This window comes from Arachis ipaensis, chromosome B6, assembly GCF_059453495.1.
Source record: "Arachis ipaensis isolate K30076 ecotype BB chromosome B6, ASM5945349v1, whole genome shotgun sequence".
In the NCBI taxonomy this organism is placed as follows: Eukaryota; Viridiplantae; Streptophyta; class Magnoliopsida; order Fabales; family Fabaceae; genus Arachis; species Arachis ipaensis.
Genome location: NC_142441.1, coordinates 433,954 through 457,206, shown reverse-complemented (window position 1 = coordinate 457,206; position 23,253 = coordinate 433,954). Strand labels below are relative to the sequence as shown.

Below are 23,253 nucleotides of genomic sequence, written 5' to 3'. Positions count from 1 at the left end.
AATTATTTATAAACATTATATAAGTTTATTTATTTATTTTTTCAACCGATGAGATTGAAATTCGAATATGAGATTTTTAGGTAAAGATAAAGAGACTATGTTATTTGAGTTATGAAGCAAAGATAAAACATTATATTTAATAAATTCTTTATCTTCATGAATAATTCTAAATTTTATATTCAATTTATTAAATTATCTTCAATTTTATTATTTTTTCAAAATTATTGATTTATATTTTTATTATATTCCTTCACTGTATCGAACACTATTATTTTCTTTTACTATTATTCTCTATACACATATCTGTCATTGTACCGCAACTTTCATATTACCATGTTCTCTTTTTTCGTTTTTTTCCTCCCACCTTCTCTTCACCCAATCGTAATTAATTATCATCAAGTACTATTATTATAATTTTCAATATTGTCTATCACTTTGATCTATAACCATCCATTATGTTAATTTTTATGAGTTGTTAAAGTGTTATTAAAAGAATTCGTTTTTGTCTTTTGAATATCTAAATGTATAAAAAATAGGACTATGCTAAGTGTACACCAAAAGTAGCCACCAAAGTTGGCCACCATTATAAAATACATATTAGAATATAAATACACGTTGAAAATAAATTAAATCATATATGTATTTATACACAAATACATTAGTGGCTGATTTTAGTGGTTGATTTTAGTGTACAAATAACATTTTTTATAAGAATAATAGTTTTTTTTATGTAACTGTTAAGTAACTTTATTGTTCCATTAAGAAAAAATTTAATACATAAAACATTAAAAAATTTTGTTCAAATTATCAAAATTTAATTTTAATAATCTTAAAAAATAATATTAAAATATATTATTTTTAACTAATATAATAAAAATAGTATATTATTGTAAGTTTTTAATTAATAATTATAAACTTAAGTTACAAGTTAATATAATATCTTAGAACAGAAGATTATCATTGTTTTTTATATTGGACTGTTATTATATAAGTTTTACGTATGAACACAATAATTAAACTACACTTTATTATTTCATTTTGTATGTTTTGAAATAATGCAATCATACTATAAGGATAACATTAATTTTTATAACTAATGCGAATTTTTTTACTATTTTGTTTGTCATTTAAATACTATCCATAAAAAATAATTACTTAAAATAAAACACTATATAAAGAGAGATAGAAAACTTTTAAATTTATCATTCTGATTTGTTTCTTAATTTTCACTTGATATTACTCAAATTTAATAAGTTGATGGTAGTGATTTTTTTTATTAGTTACAAAATTTCAACTCTCTCTCTTTCTCTACCTTAATTTTATTAAATAGTTTTTTTTATGTCAGAATATTTTTAACTTTCTCTAAAATGAATATTTTTTAAATTATCTAAAACATAAAATGTGACATCTTTTCATTTTATCTTAAAAATTTCATGCCTTTTTTTTATATCAAAATATTACAATTTATTATATTATTATATATTATTTTTGTACCACAAAACAAAAGGTGAAATTTTATATTTTTTTGTTATTTATTTTTTTATTTTGACTATCTAAATTAGCATATATGATCAACATATTTTTTAATATTTATACAATATTTTTATAATATTTTTTCTAGTTTCAAACAATATTCATTTAAAAAATTATATTTGAATCTTAAACCATATAATTTAAAGGTCATTGCATCCAAATTTTTTAAAATTTCAGCAAAATAAAAACTTTTCGTATTATTATAATTAGTTGAATGAACAAACAATAACGATCATAATTTTAATTAATAAAATAAAATAATTTATCAATTTGTATTAAATTATTAATTTCAGTTACATTTAAAAGTGAATAACATTCTAAAAATAATTAAAAGAAATTCAAAAGTCTTATGTGAATTAACATGTACATAAAATATTATGTAAATAGAAGTATAAATATTAGAATAGTTAATAAAGAATTACAAAAAAATAAAAAAAGAGTAAAAAATAATTATAAATTTTAAGAGTTGAAATAGTAAAAAAAAGGAGAAAAAAATTTAAATATTTATTGGGTTATTCCTCTTGAATAGTATAGAATTTAGCAAAAATATAGAAATTGTAATTTAAAAATATATGTAAAGATATTTTTATAACATAATTTGAATACTAAATTGATAGTTTTTGAAGAGAATCTTCGAATAAATAAATAAATAATATTAAAGATAATTAAATAAAAATTAAAGAGATGAAATACAAAGTAAGTAATAAAATATCATTCTTTAAAATTGAAGCTATTTATTCATCAGGCTTGCTACACATACAAGCTTTTTTGGCGTACAAGCTATACAAGTTGCTCCAAATCTAAACATGCGCACCACGCTTTTAGAATCAAGTGTCCAACACACGCGCCTTAATCACCCTTCCACAACACGTTCACTCTTTCTCTTCTTCCTCAATCAAAACGCAAACCGTCAAGATTCAAGGGACATTCAAAACAAACTACGATTTTGCAGAAACGTTCCAACTCCTCGCGAAGAGTAGAAGAAATCAAGAAGAAAAGATACAAATCTCCATAAAAAATCACCCGAAAAACGAAGAAACATTATTCAAGGTACTGTTTTACTGTTCTTCTAGGTTTTTCTTTTAAATTGTCTCTGCCATGTGCATCCTTAACCAGCAAAACATTAAAAGATTTCAAGAAGAAATATACTGTCTCTCCCTGTTTTGGGTGTATTTCTTAAATTCTTTGGGTGTATTTCTGTAATCCTTTGGGTGTATTCTGTAATCCTTTATGTAACCGTTTGGATGTATTTCTATAATCGTTTGGGTGTATTTATTTAATCGTTTGGGTATATTTCTGAAGTTCCATTATCTTCAAAACGATTTCAAAGCTTGATTTCAGAAACCATGAAAATCGAAAAAAAAAAAAAACGAAGTAAAGAGAGAACGCACGAAGGAGATCCAACAAATTTGGCAAGAAACTCAAAAAAAGAAACGAAATCTTTTGAAAAATGGAAGTTATATATTTGCGCGTTAATTAATTTGAATTGATTTAAAAGTCTGTTAAAGAGGCACGTAACATAAGCAGCGTGTTTAGTGGGTTTCGTTCTCTTCAGACTTGTAAAGCTTGTAAACACAAAACACTTGTATGTAGAGATTTTCTCTTTATTCATAAGTACATTATCTGATCAAGAAGAAATAAATTATTATTTTCAAACATTTGCTGAATTATAGACATAATAATAAAATTATAATTTGAATACGTAAAGAACCTAAAATAAAAATAATTTTGCACATGAATAATGAAGTAATATGATTTGTTATTTTAAATTTAGAAAAATAACAAATTAAGTATTGATAGAAAAACTTTAAAATAATTTTAGTAAAACAATCAAATATTACAATGTCTTGATTTACGATCTACATAAAACCAATTAATAATAATTTTTTAAAAATAAATATAAATATATCTGTACAGTTTCACTTTATAAATGTTGTGGTTTGGTTGTATTTAAAAAAAAGTACAAAAGTAGGTTAAAAAAAATACAAGTAAAAGCAAATTCTTAGTTGAAATATTAGACTTAGTTACTCATTTAAAAGTTTAAATTAAATTTTTACCGTTTTTAACTGTTATTTATGCAAGGAAAAAAAAAGATATATTAAAAAAAACAAAACTTTGATTGTAATTACAACTTGATCTTTAATATTGGATTTTTTTACTACAACTCCTTCTCTCCTTCTCCTTGCTACAATTTTATTTTCAAACATTAGTGCGATAATTCTACCACAAAAATCAACTACATACAAGAATTTTTAAAAATATAATAACAAGACTTTAGAATAAATAAATAAATCAAATTCTATTAAAAATAAACTAAACAAAAATTACAAATTAAAACAAAATTAAGAATTGTAAACTAACAGTTAAAACAAAATTTAAAAATGATTAATTTATTTGTGGTCAAATAGTAGAATCAAGAATAATATAAAATACAATGTGATCTAATAAAATAAAAGATGTTATGAATAAAAAAATAATTCATTAAAATAAAAGCGCTATAGTATAATTAGTACTAATGTTAACCAATTAATATTGTATGGGATAATTTTAATTTATCTTTAAATATATGATATATAAAAATTAGTCGTAAAATTAATATATTAATCTAAAAAAACTACAAAACAAATGATTAATAGTATATATCAATTAAATAATATTATAAATCAAAAACTGAATTTATCATTTTATAATATCATTCTTTAAAAAATACATATATACATACAATAAATTCTCTATTTATATTTGTTAAAAATTAAAGCCAAATTATAAGTCAGAGTAAAGTGTATCACAAAGTATATAATAAGTACTAAATCATATAAATTAAAACTATTTTTTTTTGTACTCATCCCTTCTAAATCCCACAAGTAATAAAATAATTTATTTTCAGTCAAAGATTCACTAAAATATATTTTCTTCCTTAAAAATTGCTTCATTCTTAATTATTCATGTAAATCATATTATCGTAAAAAATATATATTCTTTGTTGATTGATAATAACTTTTTTAACCTTTTTTAAAATGGAAGATATATCAATTACTCTTCATTAATAAGATTAAAATAGAAAAATTAAAATTGGACACTAAATTTTTGATATCCACTTTATATATTGTTCATAAACATCACCCATAAATTATTAAACAGTTATAACCACTTTTTTTTTATAATTATCATAAAAATAAAATTTTTAATGATAACTTGTAATGGAGTTTTTGGTATGCTTAATTATGAGCCATTTTTCTTTGTATTTTTTGGAGACAAAAAAATAAAATTATTTTAATACATAATTAATTTAATAAATGAAAAAAAAAAGATATAGAGAGATAAAAAAAGAATTAATAAAAGTAGATGAAGATCTGAAACAAAAAAATAGAATAAGAAAGAGAACGATATGGATAGAAACTATGCGTGAAATAAAAAAGTTACGGCAACATAAATAAAGAAAAGTTAATTAATAATTACTTTTTTAAAATAAAATTTATATCCATTACTCTTTATTAATAGAATTAAAATGAAAAAATTAAAATTGAACACCAAACTTTTCATATCTTTTTTATATATTTGCATTTCACAAGTTTTTTTTTTTTTCATAGGATTAAAATGAAAAAATTAAAATTGGACACCAAACTTTTCATATCCTTTTTATATATTTGCATTTCACGAGGTTTTTTTTTTTTCATTTTGGGCCTCTGATGAATGCATAATACTTGCATCATTTTATTGACTTTTTTTAAGGTGAACCACTCTTTTTTTTTTTTTTTGTAATTTATGTTGGTTATACCACATACACAATTGAACATTTTTGTATCTTATGTGCTTCCTAGCATTTTCATGAAAAGGCTAACCGCGGAAGGCCCAATTATATTCTAAACGAATGGGCCGTTGGCCCCGATATTCACCGAAAAAAAAAATATTCTAAACGCATTACCTTGATCGAAGAAGAGACTTCCGCAAAATTCATTTAATAACAAAAATAGAACTACAGAAGTGAGCCCATCAAGTCTTCTGAATTTTCTCATGCCTAGAGGGTAATTTAAATGAATTTGATTCTTTCCCAAAAATATGAATTTGATTAAGACCAAAAAAACAAATAAATTTGATTATTCTATTAGTTAACCAACTTAAGTTGGACTAATGAATACTTTGTATATGCAAATACAATAATTTATTAGTAAGCGATAAATTCTTAAATAGAGTTCAAACAATAAATTAATCTTTGATTTATTAAGCTACAAGATATTATAAAAAATTTTAAAAAATTATTCTATTAATTTATGTAATTTTACCAAATTTTTAATTATATATCTATATTTTTAAAATTTATAATTGAATTTTGATATTATATAAAAATTTATAATTAGTCCTTATTAATTATTATTTTTTAGCAAAAAAACGCAAATATTTATTTTTAGAATATCTCATAATTTATTTCACATTAAATATAAAACCCTAGCATAGAAAGAGTACGTACTCCGTACTCAAAGAGAATGAGAGAAAAAGAGAACGGGAGTGAACGTTTGAGGAAGATGACCATGCCGTAGGAAGAGATAAGGAGGAGAGCGTGGGAAAGTTTGCATCAAGTGTGAAGGAGAGATCAGGTAAGCACTGTATTAATTTTAGGGTGACTTCTAAGATTTTTTTTGTGATAAGGTGATTGGTTTTTCGATAACCTCAGGAATAGACCGGGCTAAGGCTCTAGATGAGGATTCCAATGGCAGTGGTCATCAAAAAACAAAGAGATCCTATGCCTTCGAGAGTTTGCTTCTCTGAAGAGGCTACAAACATCCTTTCTAAACCATACAAGGAGGCAATTGTGATTAAGGTTCTTGAAAAAAACCTTAGTTACACAATCTTGATTCACAAACGGAAGGGTTATGGAGGATCGAGAGAAGGTTTTACTAAGAGGCCATAGATAATCTTCCGTCACTATATTGCAGTTAAGCCGTGGTCACCCGATTTTAAACCTTGTGAGAACATTTTTAGGAGACTATGGTTTGGATTTAAATTTGAGCATATGGTATTACTGGGATAAAGCCATGATGAGAATTGCTTCTGCTGTTGGGAAGACCAATTGGATCTGGCTACTAAATTGGCAGGGACAATTTGCTCGAGTTTGCGTAAAAATTAATCTTGGTTTGCCGATGGTTCAAAGTGTGATTGTCGATGAGTTTGAATATAAGGTGGAGTATGAATTTTTACATCTTATTTGTGACAAGTGCAATTGTTTCGGACATCCAAAGACTCCGATATTGTCAAGAGAGGTGGATGGAAAGGGAACCTTAGTGACCGAGACGGCAGTGCGGGTGGTGCAGCCACATGAAGATTCGAAAGAGAAAATTTTTGAATTTGGATATAATCCCGAAGATTCAGTGATAGTTGCGGATATTAGGGAGGAATTGGCTGGTACGTTGCATGGGAAGGAAGTAGGGTCCAGCATTTGGCTGGCTGGACCAAAGTCAGCGGTAAAAGGAGAGGAAAATTTGGCCAATCAAACAAAGCCCAACAAATCTCTAAAGGCAAAGTGTCGTTACACTTAAATAAAAAATTGGCCCAAAATCGTGACTTTACACCGAGTATGAGAGGAGTCAGATCAGAGGTGAAGACCGGGTCGGTTGGCGGATCTCTTTTTTTCTCTCAAGCTTGCACAGCGTCTTCCAAACAACAAGGGGTAAAGGACAAAGTTGTCTCCGTTCCGGTTCCAACTTTTACTGGCCTTATCAAAAACGGGCACAAGAGGTTGCGCCCTTCTTCTTTGCGAAATTCGCTGTTGACTGCCTTGGTGACACCAGCAAGCAGCAAATCAACGAATTGGAATGGTTGCCTGTGGAGGGATACAGACAAACCGAGCAACAACCGGGTAAGGACAAACAAGTCTTTGGGGATATGATGGTAGATTTTCATCATCTCCTTATGGCACTTCGGTTGAGGTTGGTCCTTTTAACAGTACAAGTATTTTATGAATTATTCAGATTTAAGCTTTTTTATTTTGGAATATTAGAGAAACTTCTAATGAATTGGCTCGGGTTCATAGTAAAGAATTAGTGAATAAAATTCACCATACTTTTTTTATTTTGTTTGAAACCCAAATTCTTTTCAAGAGGAGGACATCTTTTTGGAATAATCTAGGTTATCGACGTGTTAGTGTTGTTGAGGCTAATGGTCATAGTAGGGGTATTTAGGTTTTATATTCTAATTCAAATATTTCTGTGAGAGTGTTGGATGTAGTTGATCAATGTACCAGTTTTGAAATCACTATAGATAATACTTCTAGTTACTACAGTGTGGTGTATGCTAACCGCATATACATCGGTGTAAAGATATGTGGGTTGACTTGACAAGGATTGCTAATATGATCCACAGACTTTGAATCGTGTTAGGGAACTTTAATAATGTTCTGTTGCAGAGAGAAGTTAGAGGGGGCAGTTCAGTCTTGCCAGAGCTGAACAATATTCGAAAACATTAGAGGATTGTGGGTTGTTTAATATGGGTGCTATTGGGAGAAGATTACTTGGTACAGGAATGTGAGACGTAGGTTCAGGTGGCTAAGAAGCTTGACAGAGCAATCATCAACCAGAACTAGCAACTAATATTTTTGGAGGCTTATACTGAGGTGTTGGTGTGCATTCACTCTGATCATTGCCCATTGTTCACTAGGTGCAAGATGGCAGAGAGGACTACCAAGGGCCATCGTCCGTTCAGATTCAAAGTTACATGGATGACTCATCCTCTTTTTAGGAATGTTATTTATACAACTTGGAATAAAGAAGCTCTGGATGTGGTCAAATATTTGTTGGAGGTTCAGAAAGATGCAATTAGCTTCAATAAAAAGATTTTTGGCAACATTTTTGTTAAGAAAAGGGAGCTTGAGAGGCTTTTGAATGACGTTTAGATTACTCTGAAGAGTCGGAAGGATCAACGGCTTAGGATCAAAGAGCAATTTTTGCATTAGAAACTGAATTATGTTCGTATTCGAGAAGAGCTGTTATGGTACCAAGAATCTAGAGAACAGTGGGTGAGATATGGAGACAGAAATACAAATTTTTTCATCTGCAGACGGTTATCAAGTGAAAGAGGAACAAGATTCATGGGTTATTTTTGGAGGATGGGTCTTGGGTCACGGAGACTTCGACTTTAGAAACGTCGGCAAATTCTTTCTTTCAAAAACTCTTTTCTACAAGGGAGGATATTGACCTGGATGTCACGGGGCCTTTTTCCTGTCTGTCTCTTAGTATTGTGGTTTGTCAAAAGCTAGTGTAATCAATGATGTCGGAACAGGTTAAACGAGCTGTGATGACCATGAGTTTATTTAAAGTCCCAGGACCAGATGGATTTCGAACAATTTTCTACAAAAATTTTGGGACTCTCTTGGCAATGATGTGTGTGAACTGGTCAAACGAGCCTTTGAGAGTGAGCCAATGAATGAGACTATTTTTTATACTCTCATTGTTCTAATTCCTAAAGTGAAAGTTCCTTCTTTCTTACGAGAGTTTTGGCCTATTAGCTTATGTAATGTAATTTATAAAATTGTTACAAAGATTCTAGTTAGCAGGCTCAGACCTTTTCTGTCGGAGATCATTTGTCTTTAGCAAGGCGGGTTCATTCCAATGAAAGGAACCATAGAGAATATTATCATTGCTTAGGAGTTATACACTTCATGAGGAACACCAAGTCTCGAAAAGGGACCATGCCATTCAAGATTGACTTGAAAAAAGATTATGGTAAGGTAGATTGGCATTTTTTGGAGGCTATTTTGGACCGATTTAAATTTTCAAAGGCTACCATTAATCTTATATTAAATTGTGTGACTTCCTCTTCGCTGACAGTTTTGTGAAATGGGAACAGGCTCTAAAATTTCAATCCAAAGAGAAGGTTGAGGCTAGAAGATCTTATGTCTCTATATCTATTTGTACTATGTATGGAAATGCTTGCTTGCTTTATCTCTCATAGAGTTTCTCAAGGTTCGTGGAACCCAATAGCGGTTTCTAGAAATGGACCTCGACTCTTTCATTTGATGTTTGCAGATGACCTCTTACTTTTCTGTAAGATATCGAAAGCTCAAGTAATAGAGGTTATGCATTGCCTGGACTTGTTTTCTAGAGAGTTAGGTCTAAAGGTAAATCTTCATAAGTCGAAGGCCCAGTGTTCCAAGAAGGTGTCAGAGAGGAGGAAAGAGGTTTTCTCTGGGGTCTTTAACATCCGGTTCTGCAATGATTTGGGTAAATACCTAGAAATTAACATCGGCCATGCCAAAGCTTCCAGGAGGACGACTCAAGAGGTTATTGAAAAAATTTCGAGGAAGCTCTCCAGTTGGCAAAGATGCCCGCTGAATAAGGTAGGGAGGCTTTATCTTGTTAAGTCAGTTATGGCCTTTATCTCGGTTTATGACATGCAAATTTTTCTTCTCCCGAAATATGCATGTAATAAAATTGATTTCTTGATGAGACAGTTCTTGTGGAAAGGCCAAGCGATCGGGAAAGGGCTGCCTCTGGTCACATGGGAGGTTGCCATAACTCCTAGAAGGGCAGGAGGATTGGGTATTAGGGATACTTCCTGTGCTAACATGGCGTTTCTTGAAAAGCTGGTATGGAATTATCTAAATAATAGCAAAAAGTTGTGGGAGCAAGTTCTGAAGCATAAATATCTCAGAAATCAGTCTGATATGAACAAAAACAGTAGAAATTCTTCATCAGCTACCTGGAAGAACATTGTTAATGCCTATGAGCATCTCAAGGAAGGGTTTCGCTAGAATGTTGGAAATGTCCACAAATTAGTTTGGTATGATGAGTGGACTCATTTTGGTAAGCTTTGCAACCTTTTTCCTTATATGCATATTTGCGAATCAGATTTTATAGTGGCTAACTTGTGGATAGGAGTATCTTGGGGAGGTTGATAGTCTTACCATGCCTATTCTGCATGAGATTAAGCAGTTTATTCATGGTCTGAGATATCCTAGTTCGAATGAGTTGGAGCCACAGTAGGAGTGGTGACCTGCAACAACAAAAAAGTATAGTGCAAGGGAGTGTTATAGATGGTTATTAGAGAAAACCTTGAATTGGAAAGCCAATAGCAACTGAAACTGGTTTTAAAATGCTAACATTTCGGAGAAGTTCAAATTCATTATATGGCTTGGCTTACATAATGCTGTACTGACTGAGACTTTTCGATTCAAGCGGCATTTAGCTTCTTTAGATATGTGTAAGAGATGTAACAAGGGCAGAAACCAATGGAGCATTGCCTTAGAGACTGGGAACGATCAAAGACAATTTGGTTTGGCATATGTTGGATCTTAGTATCTTGGACTCGACGACTGGTACTACTCTTGAAGAGTGGTTTTGGGAGGCCTTGGCTAACAATGAGGCGTCTTTTAGTGCAGGACTTTGGTGGGTATAGAGACATAGGTGCAATGACATATTCAATGCTAACGACCCTTGGACAGACCACAAGGTTGTTGACTTGGCCAAAATTACTGTCAAGGTCTTACAGGTTTACAGGAATCGAAACAATGCCTTTAAGTCTCTCCAAAATTGCTTGTGTTGGGAACCACTGGTAAGCAGCTGTTTAAAGTTAATTGTGATGCAAGCTTGTATCCGGATTTAAATTTAGCAGGGTTCAGGTGTATTATTAGAGATTCTATGGGAGGTTTGATCTCGGGCGGCTCTAGAAGCATTCCCACTAACTTATTATCAGATGTGAATTATTTGCTGTTTGGAGGGGGTTGGTTTTAGCTTAGAATTGCGGTTTGAGAGATATTATATGTGAAACGAATTTCTTGACATTCTGCCCATCATGTATGACCTTACAAGTGGGTATTCATTTAAAGTAACAAATTTAGTTCACAATATTCAGGAGTTTTTATCTCATATTTGACTTATTCACATTGAGTGGGTGTTCTGAGAAATAAATATAGCTGCAGATTGGATGACTAAATATGGTGTTAAGAGTAACTCTAATAATGTTATTTGATTTGAGCCTTGTGTTGATCTCCAACAAATAATTCACTCGGATACAAGATAATGTTTGCTATGTTTCTTTGTATGTTTAGACATAAAAAAAATGATTAATCAATAAAAAATTAAATTAATTTGATTGGTTCACTAAATTGTTCAATTTTAACCTATTTGTCTGTAATTAATTTTGTTCGGAATCAAATTGGTGCGATAGTCAATTTCTGTTTGACCTAATTGAGCTAACCAATTCAATCTAGTTATCAAAACCATGGAAAAAACAATAGAGCTTAACAAATGTAGTCACTTGTTTGGGCAATAGTATCTCCTACATGCATGTCTAGTTAGTTGTATGGTCTATTTTGTTGTGCATTGTTGTAATGTGGTGTTTATTGGCTCTTGTACTCCAAATTATGTTTCAAATATTTGTTCGTATTTAATATATTTTATAAGTATGAAATAATATTTAAATTTCAATATGTTGTTCCTTTAAATATTTTATTAATAAAAATGAATTATTTTAGAAGAGAAAATATTAATTCGTGTTTTGTTTTCCTTTTAAAAATGTGTAAGCTAAACAATTTCAGCATGCTGAGGGTATATAAACCCTAGCAGAGAAGGTAGCCAACCCCAATCTCTGCAAAGATGACACGTGTCAGAAGCCAGAACCTAGCCACTGATTTTCCAATTCCTTTTTTTTTTTTTTAATTCTTATTATCAGAGAGAAATAAAATCGAAGCAACAACACAACAACGCAGCACACTCTCTTCTTTTCTCTTTTCTCTCTCTAATCCTCTCTATCTTCCTCCTCAATCCATTCCCATACCTCACTCCTTTGCCGCTACGCTCATAAAAAATCTTCTCTTTTCTAAAACCCCAATGCAAATTTTCACTTACGTCCCCAAACCACGAAACTGAAACAGAGAAAGAAGATAGAGATGGAACAGAGCAATGGTGAAAACGGTTCAGGTGGTCGTGTGAGGTCAACGCAGTTGACCGAAGATGAGAGAGAGGTTTTTGACATCCTTGTGAGATTGCATGACATGGTGTTGGAATTTGAATCAGAGGTACGAATACCGTTCCAATGGGGACGAAAGAAGAAGAGATCTGCAATTCAACCTAGCTTTTTCCGCCGTTTCTCTTCTTCTCCGCCGCCGGTGAGTAACGGTGGTGGTGACGGCGGTGTTGTGGCGGCGGCGGCGGTGAAAGGAGAAGCTCCAAGCCCAGCAACTCCTTTGTCCTTATCGCTAACTGAATCTGACGAAAAGCCCAATAACATATTAAGAGCCAAAGCCTCTCTCAAAAGGGTATATGTTTATCTTCTCTCTTCTCATTTTTCTTTTCTAATTTTTTTAATAGTGTTTTTTGACCCCTTTGATGAAGAGCTCTTGTTGGAGTTAAATTGAAATAATAAAAAAATAATTGTTTTAATTTAATATTAGTATTTAATTTTTCTTCATTCATCAAATTTTGTTAGTTCTTGTTTGATCCATAATGTGTTCTTCTGATCGATTCTGTTAATGTTATGTTACTGTTGTCATTTTTACTGGGTCTAAGTTATCTTCCATATTTTTTTTTGGCTAATAATGAATTATTGGTCTGGAATTTTTTTTAACAAAATTACTGTAGACAAATTTTTAAAAAATACACGTGGTTTATTCATTTATTTATTTTTCCTGGTTTATCTTCCCATCTTCTGATTTCCGGGTTTTTGCTGGGTTATTCTATCAAAACTTGTAGAAGAGAGAACATTATCTAAAACTTATAGAAGATTTGACTAAGAGCCAAGCTTCGCTGAATAAGGTAAGATTCTCTATTTACCCTTTTTTTCGCTCCTCATTAAATGGTTCGTTTTTGGGCATTTGTTGATTTTATATTTCCTTTTTTTGTTTTAAAAATCTCTCTCTTCTCACTCATTTTTGGAATTCAAACAGGAGATAGAAAATGTGAAGAATTTCCGTGACCGATTGAGGGCCTTCAATTCGAAGTTGAAAGAAAGAAAACTAGAGGTACTTTTATATTAATCTCGCTTCATCCTTTTTTTTTTTATTTTCCTCTAAAAAATATTATATCTATCTATTAAAGAGTTAGAATCCAATGAGTTATATCAGTTGGTTCATACTTCATACTACCATTATTGGGTTTTTGTTTTAATGTAGCATATAGTAATAGTACCAAAAAAATAAAAAGAGAGGATTGTAGAATAGTATTAGCATTTAGTTATGACTCTATCTCTTGTCTAATGGTGGGTCCAAAACTTTATTTAGCTTTTGATTGATGGAATTTCTATTTTTTTTTTCCAATTTACAGCTAAATAATGGCCCCAAAAGTGAATGCAAAAATAGCAGCATGGAAATTGGGTGTGAAATGCAACAAAAATTGGGCCATGATGCACCAAGGAACTCATCAAATTCCATGGGCGAATATCAAGAAAACAATAAGCCTCATGAATTGCATAATCTACAAGCGCCAAACGCACCACATCACATAAGACTGAGGGTCAATAACCATTCTGAGGCACCCCAATTGTGTAGCAGGGAGGGAATTAATCAATTACCAAAAAAATTGATGCAAATGGAAGCACCTTCTTCATCTTCACCAAATTCATCATTGGCTATTGTCAACAATAATGGTAATAGTAACATAGTGCAACCAGTGATTCCTGATCTCAACGCCTTTCCTGAAGATTTCGTTCAGGTGGACTCTTACCAGCCGTTGGATACGACTGCTGCAAACAAGGATTTGAGCAGAGTTATGGCAGCTCAAGCTAGGCAGATGAGGCTTCAGAAAAACAGGCTCAAGAATTCTACAGCCACTAAGTCACGATATTCTTGTAGATGATACTAGTATGCTTCTTTTCTCTTTTAATTTCTCTCATCTAAAATTTTATTTTCTTTCTTGAAAGTAATTTTGGTTCGAGAATTATAATAATCAGATAAGCTCATTTTTGAGTTGCAATTTCACTATAGCCCCCTTTTTTTTTTGACAGATACTATAGAATCCTAAATATGGTAATAGGGTTGTTTCCTTTTTTTGTTAGTGTAGCGTTTGCTGGAATGTATATAAGGAACCCTTTGAGTTTTTGGTCGGATTATCGTGAATGGCATAAATTTGGAAACAACATGTGATAATAACGTTGTAGATTCCTAGTTTTTTTGGAGATTTCGTATCAGATTTGGAAGCAATCGTTTATGACTTATGATCCCAACATGGTGGGATTATGATCACTTTCCACAAATAAATACGTTTCATTCTTTCTTCATTGGTCAGTTGGGAAATCTCACACTTACATCGCCCCTCCTAAAACTAGCCATTATAGAGGGGGAAAAAAAAAAGTGTCCCCGTCGAGAATAAAAGTAAAGAACTAAAGAGGAGCAAAAAAAAAGGAAACATTTCGAATTTCAAATGTCACGCCACATGCTGCACCCAATTTAAAATAAGTTTGCAAATTCCATTTAATTTTTTCAAATAACATTTCATACATTTATTTAATTTGAAATTTCGAATTAGTTTCTTTTGACATTGTTTCTGGTCAAATTTAGAAATAATTAGTTTTTTTTTTGGTAATAGAAAGAATTAGTTTTTATTGTCATCTATTTTTTATTTTTAACATGTTTTTGGTTTATCAACAGGGCTGAGGCCCAAAGAAAAGGCTACAACTCAATTATTGACTTGGGCTTTTTTACCTGAGAGATTTATTGTCAAATATTTGATTTCAGTTTTAACAGCCATGCCAATGGGTGGATTGTTAGCTGAAAAAATGGTCTCAGGCAGTGGATCCATTGCTCAAGAAGACGGCCCAATATTGAACCCTGTGATTTTTAACTTTTTGTTCATCTTCCTCATCAAGGAAAGGTCTATCTCCAGTTGACCCAAAGCCGAAATAAAATAAAATGAAAAAGAAACAACAAACAGCCTCCTTTCTCATTCGTACATTTATAATAGAACACAATATGCAGCAATCAACAAAAATGTTGTCTCAAGGGTAACAATACAAAATTACCAATATCAAGGGCATGGCATACGCTGAAAATAAAGCAGATAGCAAGAAGGAACAAGTACACATATTGGTCACAAATTACACACATGGCAAATCTGGTAAAACAAACACAAGCAAGTTGCTTACCATTACCAAAGTTGGTTTTTGGTTTTGGTTCAGCTACTACTGCTCCTCATAAACCTGTTCTTCACCCTCTTCACCATACTCCTCCTCATCCTCCTCCACAGTTGCATCCTGGTATTGCTGGTACTCTGCCACTAAATCGTTCATGTTGCTCTCTGCCTCTGTGAACTCCATCTCGTCCATTCCCTCACCTGTGTACCAGTGCAAGAAAGCTTTTCGGCGGAACATTGCAGTGAACTGCTCGCTCACTCTCCTGAACATCTCTTGAATCGATGTCGAGTTACCGATGAAAGTGCATGCCATCTTCAGATTCTTGGGTGGGATGTCACACACACTGGACTTCACGTTGTTGGGGATCCACTCAACGAAGTACGAGGAGTTCTTATTCTGCACATTGATCATTTGTTCATCCACCTCTTTTGTACTCATCTTTCCCCTGAACATGGCTGATGCGGTGAGGTACCGACCGTGGCGGGGATCAGCGGCGCACATCATATTCTTGGCGTCCCACATTTGCTGTGTGAGTTCTGGGACGGTGAGGGAGACGTACTGCTGAGAGCCGCGAGAGGTGAGAGGTGCAAACCCCACCATGAAGAAGTGGAGACGAGGGAATGGGATAAGGTTCACGGCCAGCTTCCTCAGGTCAGAATTCAGTTGTCCAGGGAACCTCAAGCAACAGGTCACACCGCTCATAGTTGCAGAAATCAGATGGTTCAGATCGCCAACTGAAATTAAACAATTAAGAGTAAATAGACAAGTTAATACTATTGGTTACATTACATGGTGTTATTCTTAGATAGCTATTCTTTTAGTACCATGCAAATTATTGGTGTTTGCCAATTCAGTGCAGCAATAATAGTGTTGAGCTATTAAATTAGCGCTTAAAAAAATAATACTTAGAGTCTAGATAAAGGGTCGGCTATGGTCTTTATACTCACAACTAGGAGTGGTGAGTTTGAGAGTCCTGAAGCAGATGTCATAAAGTGCTTCATTGTCAAGAACCATGCATTCATCTGCGTTCTCCACGAGTTGGTGAACGGATAAGGTAGCATTGTATGGCTCTACAACGGTGTCAGATACCTTTGGTGAGGGGAAAACGGAGAACGTGAGCATCATTCTGTCTGGATACTCTTCTCTGATCTTGGATATCAAGAGTGTTCCCATGCCAGAACCCGTGCCTCCTCCAAGTGAGTGACAAACTTGGAAACCTGGCAAAAGATTCACATATAAAATCAGAATAGAGGATGAGTGTAAGATAACTTTTTCATGATCAAGTATCTTTTTTGGAACTCAACAGTTGAAGCAGTTAATATAGTTAACGAGTCATCAAAATTTTGAAATCATGTATATAAATCACGGCTAAAGTTCTTCACCATTAATAATTCAATTTCTCTCATTCCAGATTCCAAAGATTCTCTCTTCCGTCCGCATCTAACACTACAGAAAGACATGTTTCCTTCAGCAACTTCAACTTAATTTCATGTAGTTATTACAATTTTGCAACTGCCTTATGGTATATCTACAAATTTGGGAGTGAATAGACACTGTAATTTATTCTTTAGTAAATTGATAAATGTAAAACCACATCGTCGGTGCCTACTTATGAGACACTGTTTCCGCAATCACAATCACAATCTCAATAAGAAACAAAGAAAGATACGATATAGACTTATAGATATTCAATTTAGCCCTGCATTAAAAAGCAAGCCCCGTGTGGGCCCTGCCTGTCTTTGCAGTACGCAACAGGAGACCTGCTACCACAACTCAGCATTTGTAATTACTCCAAAATAAGCAATCTGGTAGCCTTGGGTCACACTATAAAATACAAATAAGCAATAATAATTAACAATGATGATGATGAAGCATCAATTATTGCAATGGAAAGTTAACAGGAACGGGTTCCTGAAAACTTGGTTCCAAAATCCAGATCTACTACTGCGATTTCCTTTTCCTAATAGATCTATGAATAAAGACAATAGTAACAAAGAATAGTAAATAAAAAGAACTCCGAAAAGTAGTCAGAACTCAGAACGAAGATACAACGCAAAATAAAGTTGTTAAAAGTTCCATTAAACAATTGTCAGAAAACCAGTTCATCAGTCAACACTGTAGTAACTCAGCAATTTTCCTTATGAAAGTTTATTTGATATTTCTTTTGTCTGTATCACGATATAAAACTTTTTCAGCACTTTGTTTTCTCCGTCACAGAATTTCAACTTAGAATTTCTAATCATTAGTTGCACTGGTTTTACAATATGGTTCAATTGAACTTAAGGCACAAAATCCCTTGAATTGGAAAACATGATTTGATTCATTATTCATAACCATCTTTCCATTATCCAAAACCACTTCCTTCTACTGAATATACTCATGAACGCACAATTCATCGTCCAATTCATTCATCACTACGCTGTAACAACCACTGGAAATCAAGCAACCAAAACGATGGTATCATGGCATTCCATCCAAAACTGCTGCTCAACGAAGTTAATCAAATTGTTTTAATACAGTTAAGATCAGTTCAGTGTTACAAGTTCGCATGTTAGAACTCACGCAAACACAGAAGCACTACACTACTATCAATCTCAATGTTCTCCACCGAAACTAGATCTCACATTTTTATTCATTTCTCTGAACTTGTTAACACATTCAAATTCAAAGTCGCAATTAAACTAAATCAGAGTTAGTTAACAGCCAGTTTCAGTTCTACATTTCGCATGACGATTGTATACCAGTTAAAGAAGCACTGCGATCCCGTCAATGCTATCTACCTTAAACAGATTACAGATCTCACTTTCACTCATTTCTCAAAAGTTGTTATAGTCACATGAAAACCGCAATTCAAAGAATCGAAAGTCAAATTAGAGTAAACGCAATTCAATTGTTGTATATATATACCTTGCAAGCAGTCGCAGTTCTCGGCTTCTTTGCGAACAACATCGAGAACGGAATCGATTAACTCAGCGCCTTCAGTGTAATGACCTTTCGCCCAGTTGTTACCGGCGCCGGACTGTCCGAAAACGAAGTTATCCGGACGGAAGACCTTACCGAATGGACCGGATCTGATGCTGTCCATGGTTCCGGGCTCAAGATCCATGAGAACAGCCCTGGGGACGAACCTGCCTCCTGAAGCCTCATTGTAGTAGACGTTGATGCGCTCAAGCTGGAGGTCGGAGAGGGCGGCGTCGTTGGCGTCGGCCGGGGCCTGGTGCTTGCCGGTGGGATCGATGCCGTGCTCGTCGCAGATGACTTCCCAGAACTTGGAACCGATCTGGTTCCCGCATTGACCTCCTTGAACGTGAAGAATCTCTCTCATTCTGTTCCTCTTTCTGTTTTTCTCGATAAAGCCAAGACAAGAAGTAGAAGAAGAGTGTGATGACTGATGAGCGATGAGTGTGTGTGGGGGCGTAGTGTGATTTATGGAGTGCGGTTTCAGAGGGTAGGATGGTAAATGTGTAACGTTAATGGCGGGATTTTTCTCAACTGTATCACCCAATAACTGCCCCAAGCCCCCAACTCCCCACTACTACCATCTTTTTTTTTTTTTTTCAGTCATTTAGTAATATTATGCAATTTTATAAACTTATTAAAAATAACTTTTGTTTTATTTTATCAAATATAATTATTCTAAAATTTGATAAATTATCTTTAAAAGACTAATTTTAATAAACTGTCAAAGTTTTACCAAATCACACCTAAGCTTAACTTTGAGATAGTTGATGAAGAATTAAAGATTCTTTCATTCATGTGTTTCATGATACTAATGCTAATACTAACAATTTGTAAAATTGAGTTGATTTATTGAAACTTGGAATCCAATCTCACGTGGCCACCGATGTTTATCTTAATTTGATGGATTTGACCCCGTGAAGGTATACAGCTTGTACTGTATTTAATTAATTATATAAACGTGAAAGTATACTACGGCGTAGTAATAATAATAATAATTTTATCTATGTCCAATGAGCCGCCAATTTAACCTTTTGAATCTGATGAACATTAATAATAATATTGAAAATCTTTTGCTCCTTTAATCATTCTTCTCCCATCTCTTCACCAAACACATTGATATGATAGTTCAACACAGGAAATTGACCTCCTATCTATTGTTGTGTTAACCTTGATGCGAATAGCATAACACTAAATTAAAAAAAACCTTCAAAAGTAATTAATACTAGTGGCATAAAAAAGAGAGTACATGGATGGATGGTGCTAATAAAAACCGCGGTTGTCAATCTGTGATTGCCAGGTCTCCATCTATTTAATGTCTATATAAATCCATACCATCAGGCATCATGGCAAGCATAAAGAAGCTAAAAGTTACTACTAGTAAAGTGAAATTAAAGTTAGATTAAAAAAAAAAACTATGTCCATTAGTAAATTGATAAAATATAATAAATAATAAGCACGTTTTTGTGAAGAAATACCTTGTCAGCATCAAAAATTATTTTTTTGGGCCTTATCATATCATGGCCTTTATGGGTCAAGGATCATTGATTTTATTGAATCTTACTAAAAAAGAAAATGGGAGTAAAAAGCAAGCGTTACATGTGTAAGGCCCCATCTGTTTAGTGTATTGGGTTTAGACTAAACAAATTTATGGCCTAGCCCAATTGGTGTGTAGTTCTTGATTCTTTGACCACTACAAGTACCGAGGCCTTATTGACCAAAAAATGAGAGAGAGAAAATTCAGTAATGACTAATGAGGTTAGTCTTCATTGTTGTAGGCATAGTTAGTAGGCTAAGAGCATCTACAATGGTGCCTTTTTCACTTTTTTCTGACACATAGGAACTCTAACTATTGGAGGAGAGAAGGAATGAGTTTCTGCACGGGTCTTAAGGTGAGGGAGTCCCTCTAAACAGAGACTCAAGTTAACCAATAATAACTTGTCATTTGGCAAATTATTTTAAAAAAATAATAATATAAAATCTGAAATAATTAAATAATTATATTAAATAATAAAATAATAATTAAATTAGTAATAATTATAATAAAAATTATATTAAATAATTATATTTTTATTTAATTAATGATTTATATTAATTATTTAAAAAATAATTAATTAGATTTTATATCATAATTAATATTAAATATTATTATATTAAATTATAAATAATTAAATTTACTTACATTAAAAAATAAATTTAATTTTTACACCTTATAAAATAATTCTTAGTTGAGTTAGTTATTTTTACTTTTAAAATTTAAAATGCTAACGATATTATTAAAATTAGCAATTGTAAACACAAACTATAAATTAGTGTAATCCCGAATTATATATTGTGTATTATTATTATATATGAATTTATTTAATATTAATATCTTTTAATAGTAAATTATTTTTAAATTTATAAATTTAAATAATATTATTAAAAAAATCAATTACATTAATTTTAAGTATTTTAATTAATTAATTAAGTGGGACCACAACAGGGATTAAAGTTAGTTCCTCCTAATGGAGAAAAGAGAGATGCTTTGAGTTTCTATTTACCGTTTATGACGCAAAAGTTGATGTGGAGTTACTTTTTATGACAGGTGGGCCATAAATAGGGACTGAGATGAGTTCCTTACTGGAGATGGTCTAAGGATTCGATGGTGCCAGAAAGTTTGGATCATTAAATGACCCCAGAATAAAACATATTTTTTAAGTTTTTTTAATAACTGCTAAATAATTTTTTTAAAATTTTAATTACAAATTAATTCCATATATTTTATTTAATCATAAAAACTATTTTTTATTTTATAAATAATTATTTTATCATAAATCTATCATGTTTATTAACAATCAAGAACAAAAACAATAACAAATTAGATCTTTCATTGATCCTAATAAACTTTTTGGCTATTCCAATCGATTAAAAAATTATATTTGATCCGTTACGTTCGTGATGAATCATAAAATCGTGTTTTCTTGAAAACCAATCGATTGGATTATCAAAACAATCTATTGAATTATAACTCAATCGATTGAATTACAGTTTATCACAAAACAATCAATTAAAAATTGCAAGGCAACATGGTTTTTCATATGTTCTTTAGTTTTTACTTTGGGCGTGTTAACGATAAATGTTAAGTCAATGAAGACTAATTAATCACATTTTACAATAGGATTAATTCTTATGGACATCATTAACTGCTTTACTAGAAAATTAAGCATAGTACTAATGTTCCACTTGAGATTGGGCTTGCTGTTAAATGGTTACTGATCTTCTTGGTGGTTGTGAATTGGTGAACCTGAAATTAATTATTAAGACATGTTCATTTGATAGAAACGAAAGTTAACCGATGCTCCTATAAATTAACATATAGTATAGTTTTTCATTTATTTATTGGTTAGGTTTGGCATGACACAAATTTTTGCGTCAAACTAACCTCAAATTTAGCTTTTTCTTAATGTGGTTTTTCTTCTTTTTCTGTTGATGACGCGTATAATGTTAAATGTTTACTAGACATTCGGTATTACACTACCAGTCAAGTATAGATACCAAGGTAAAGAATTGAATTTCAATGTTCAACTCATTTTTAAGCGTCCATTCATTATTTAGGTTGCTCATCACCACAACAATGTTTCTTTACCTATTTATAAACTTTGCTGATACGACTTTATAGATATTATACTATTTCTGCTGCCATTTGTCACATGCTACGTTTTATTTATACAAGAATACTTTGTCACAGATTTTACCGAACATTTGATTGTCTCAGTAGGGATCATCTTTGTAATCTATCATGTAAACGTAATCGATGTAGGCATGTCAATGGGGCGAAGCAGGGGGCGGGAGATGCCTCCCTGTTCTCCGTCTTCGCTCCCAGAATTAATCCCCGTTTTCGTCCCATTTTCAGTTATGGGAGAATAATTATCCCCATTCCCGTTGACTGTTTTCCGCGGAGTTCATTTCCCATCTCCCTATGTTTAACGTTCATATGAAAATTATAATAAAAAATATCAAAAAAACTAAAAAACAAACTATAAAATATTATTACAAACACACAAACATATCTTATTCAATTATTCAAGATTATAAGTCAAGAAATATAACATACCAAATCATAGTTCATAAAATAAAATCTTGAACAATAGAGTTAGAATTTTCAATGAGTGAAATTACTAAAAAAATTCCTATATTAGAAATAAAGTAAAGGTTATTAAGTAAGTTAAAAAATTCGGGAAATTATCGGGGATGGGGCGGAGATCCCCGCTCGGGTCCTCGCGCCTGTCTCGAGAGAATTTCGCTCCCCATCCCCACACCCACGAGAAAAATTCCCCACCATTAGGTCCCATTCGGGGGTTCCCACGGAGATCCCCACCTACTGGAGATTTTTGACACCCCTAAATCGATATATGATTTATGAGCGATTTAAGTTGTTGCTTGATTCCATTGGCCATTATATATATACTGTAGATAAGATAGTATAATAATAAGATGGGAAAGTATGAGGAGCCAATGAAATATTTATACAATGGAGATTTAGAGAGTATTAGAGATATAATTATTAGTGTTACCTTTTTTCATCAATTGAAGCTTTTGGGATGAGTGGTATCATGCTTGGTATTAGAGTATTAGATCCGAAAGGTCAAGAGTTCGAACCTTGGTAAATCCCAAAATTAGTTTAAACTTTTGAAAAGATGTTTATTATCGCTAGTACACGGATGG

At 32.2% G+C, this 23,253-nt stretch overlaps 3 protein-coding genes across 3 annotated transcripts; 2 read left to right on the top strand and 1 right to left on the bottom strand.

Moving 5' to 3' along the window:
* The first annotated feature begins 9,445 nt into the window (after window positions 1-9,445).
* On the top strand, window positions 9,446-10,276 carry LOC148554390 (uncharacterized). The gene has a single exon (XM_088489716.1). The coding sequence runs from the start codon at window positions 9,446-9,448 to the stop codon at window positions 10,274-10,276; it is 831 nt and encodes a 276-aa protein (XP_088345842.1).
* A 1,922-nt stretch (window positions 10,277-12,198) lies between these two features.
* On the top strand, window positions 12,199-14,432 carry LOC107645316 (uncharacterized). Its single transcript, XM_016349317.3, has 4 exons — window positions 12,199-12,781; window positions 13,215-13,277; window positions 13,409-13,483; window positions 13,785-14,432. Exons 1-4 carry the CDS (start codon window positions 12,413-12,415, stop codon window positions 14,313-14,315), a joined length of 1,038 nt encoding a protein of 345 aa, XP_016204803.1. The 5' UTR covers window positions 12,199-12,412; the 3' UTR covers window positions 14,316-14,432.
* Window positions 14,433-15,380: 948 nt separating this feature from the next.
* On the bottom strand, window positions 15,381-19,141 carry TUB1 (tubulin beta-1 chain). Its single transcript, XM_016349318.3, has 3 exons — window positions 18,496-19,141; window positions 16,536-16,805; window positions 15,381-16,322 (listed from the first exon to the last, which is right to left on the bottom strand). Exons 1-3 carry the CDS (start codon window positions 18,911-18,913, stop codon window positions 15,637-15,639), a joined length of 1,374 nt encoding a protein of 457 aa, XP_016204804.1. The 5' UTR covers window positions 18,914-19,141; the 3' UTR covers window positions 15,381-15,636.
* Window positions 19,142-23,253: the final 4,112 nt, after the last annotated feature.

Excerpts from the sequence above, each read along its gene's own strand:
- LOC148554390 (XM_088489716.1), top strand. The coding sequence starts at position 9,446 with ATGGAAATGCTTGCTTGCTTTATCTCTCATAGAGTTTCTCAAGGTTCG.
- LOC107645316 (XM_016349317.3), top strand. The coding sequence starts at position 12,413 with ATGGAACAGAGCAATGGTGAAAACGGTTCAGGTGGTCGTGTGAGGTCA. Across the intron at positions 13,278-13,408 it reads GCCAAGCTTCGCTGAATAAG|GAGATAGAAAATGTGAAGAA; the intron begins GTAAGATTCTCT and ends GAATTCAAACAG. Across the intron at positions 13,484-13,784 it reads TGAAAGAAAGAAAACTAGAG|CTAAATAATGGCCCCAAAAG; the intron begins GTACTTTTATAT and ends TCCAATTTACAG.
- TUB1 (XM_016349318.3), bottom strand. The coding sequence starts at position 18,913 with ATGAGAGAGATTCTTCACGTTCAAGGAGGTCAATGCGGGAACCAGATC. Across the intron at positions 16,806-18,495 it reads GAACTGCGACTGCTTGCAAG|GTTTCCAAGTTTGTCACTCA; the intron begins GTATATATATAC and ends ATCTTTTGCCAG. Across the intron at positions 16,323-16,535 it reads CAAACTCACCACTCCTAGTT|TTGGCGATCTGAACCATCTG; the intron begins GTGAGTATAAAG and ends GTTTAATTTCAG.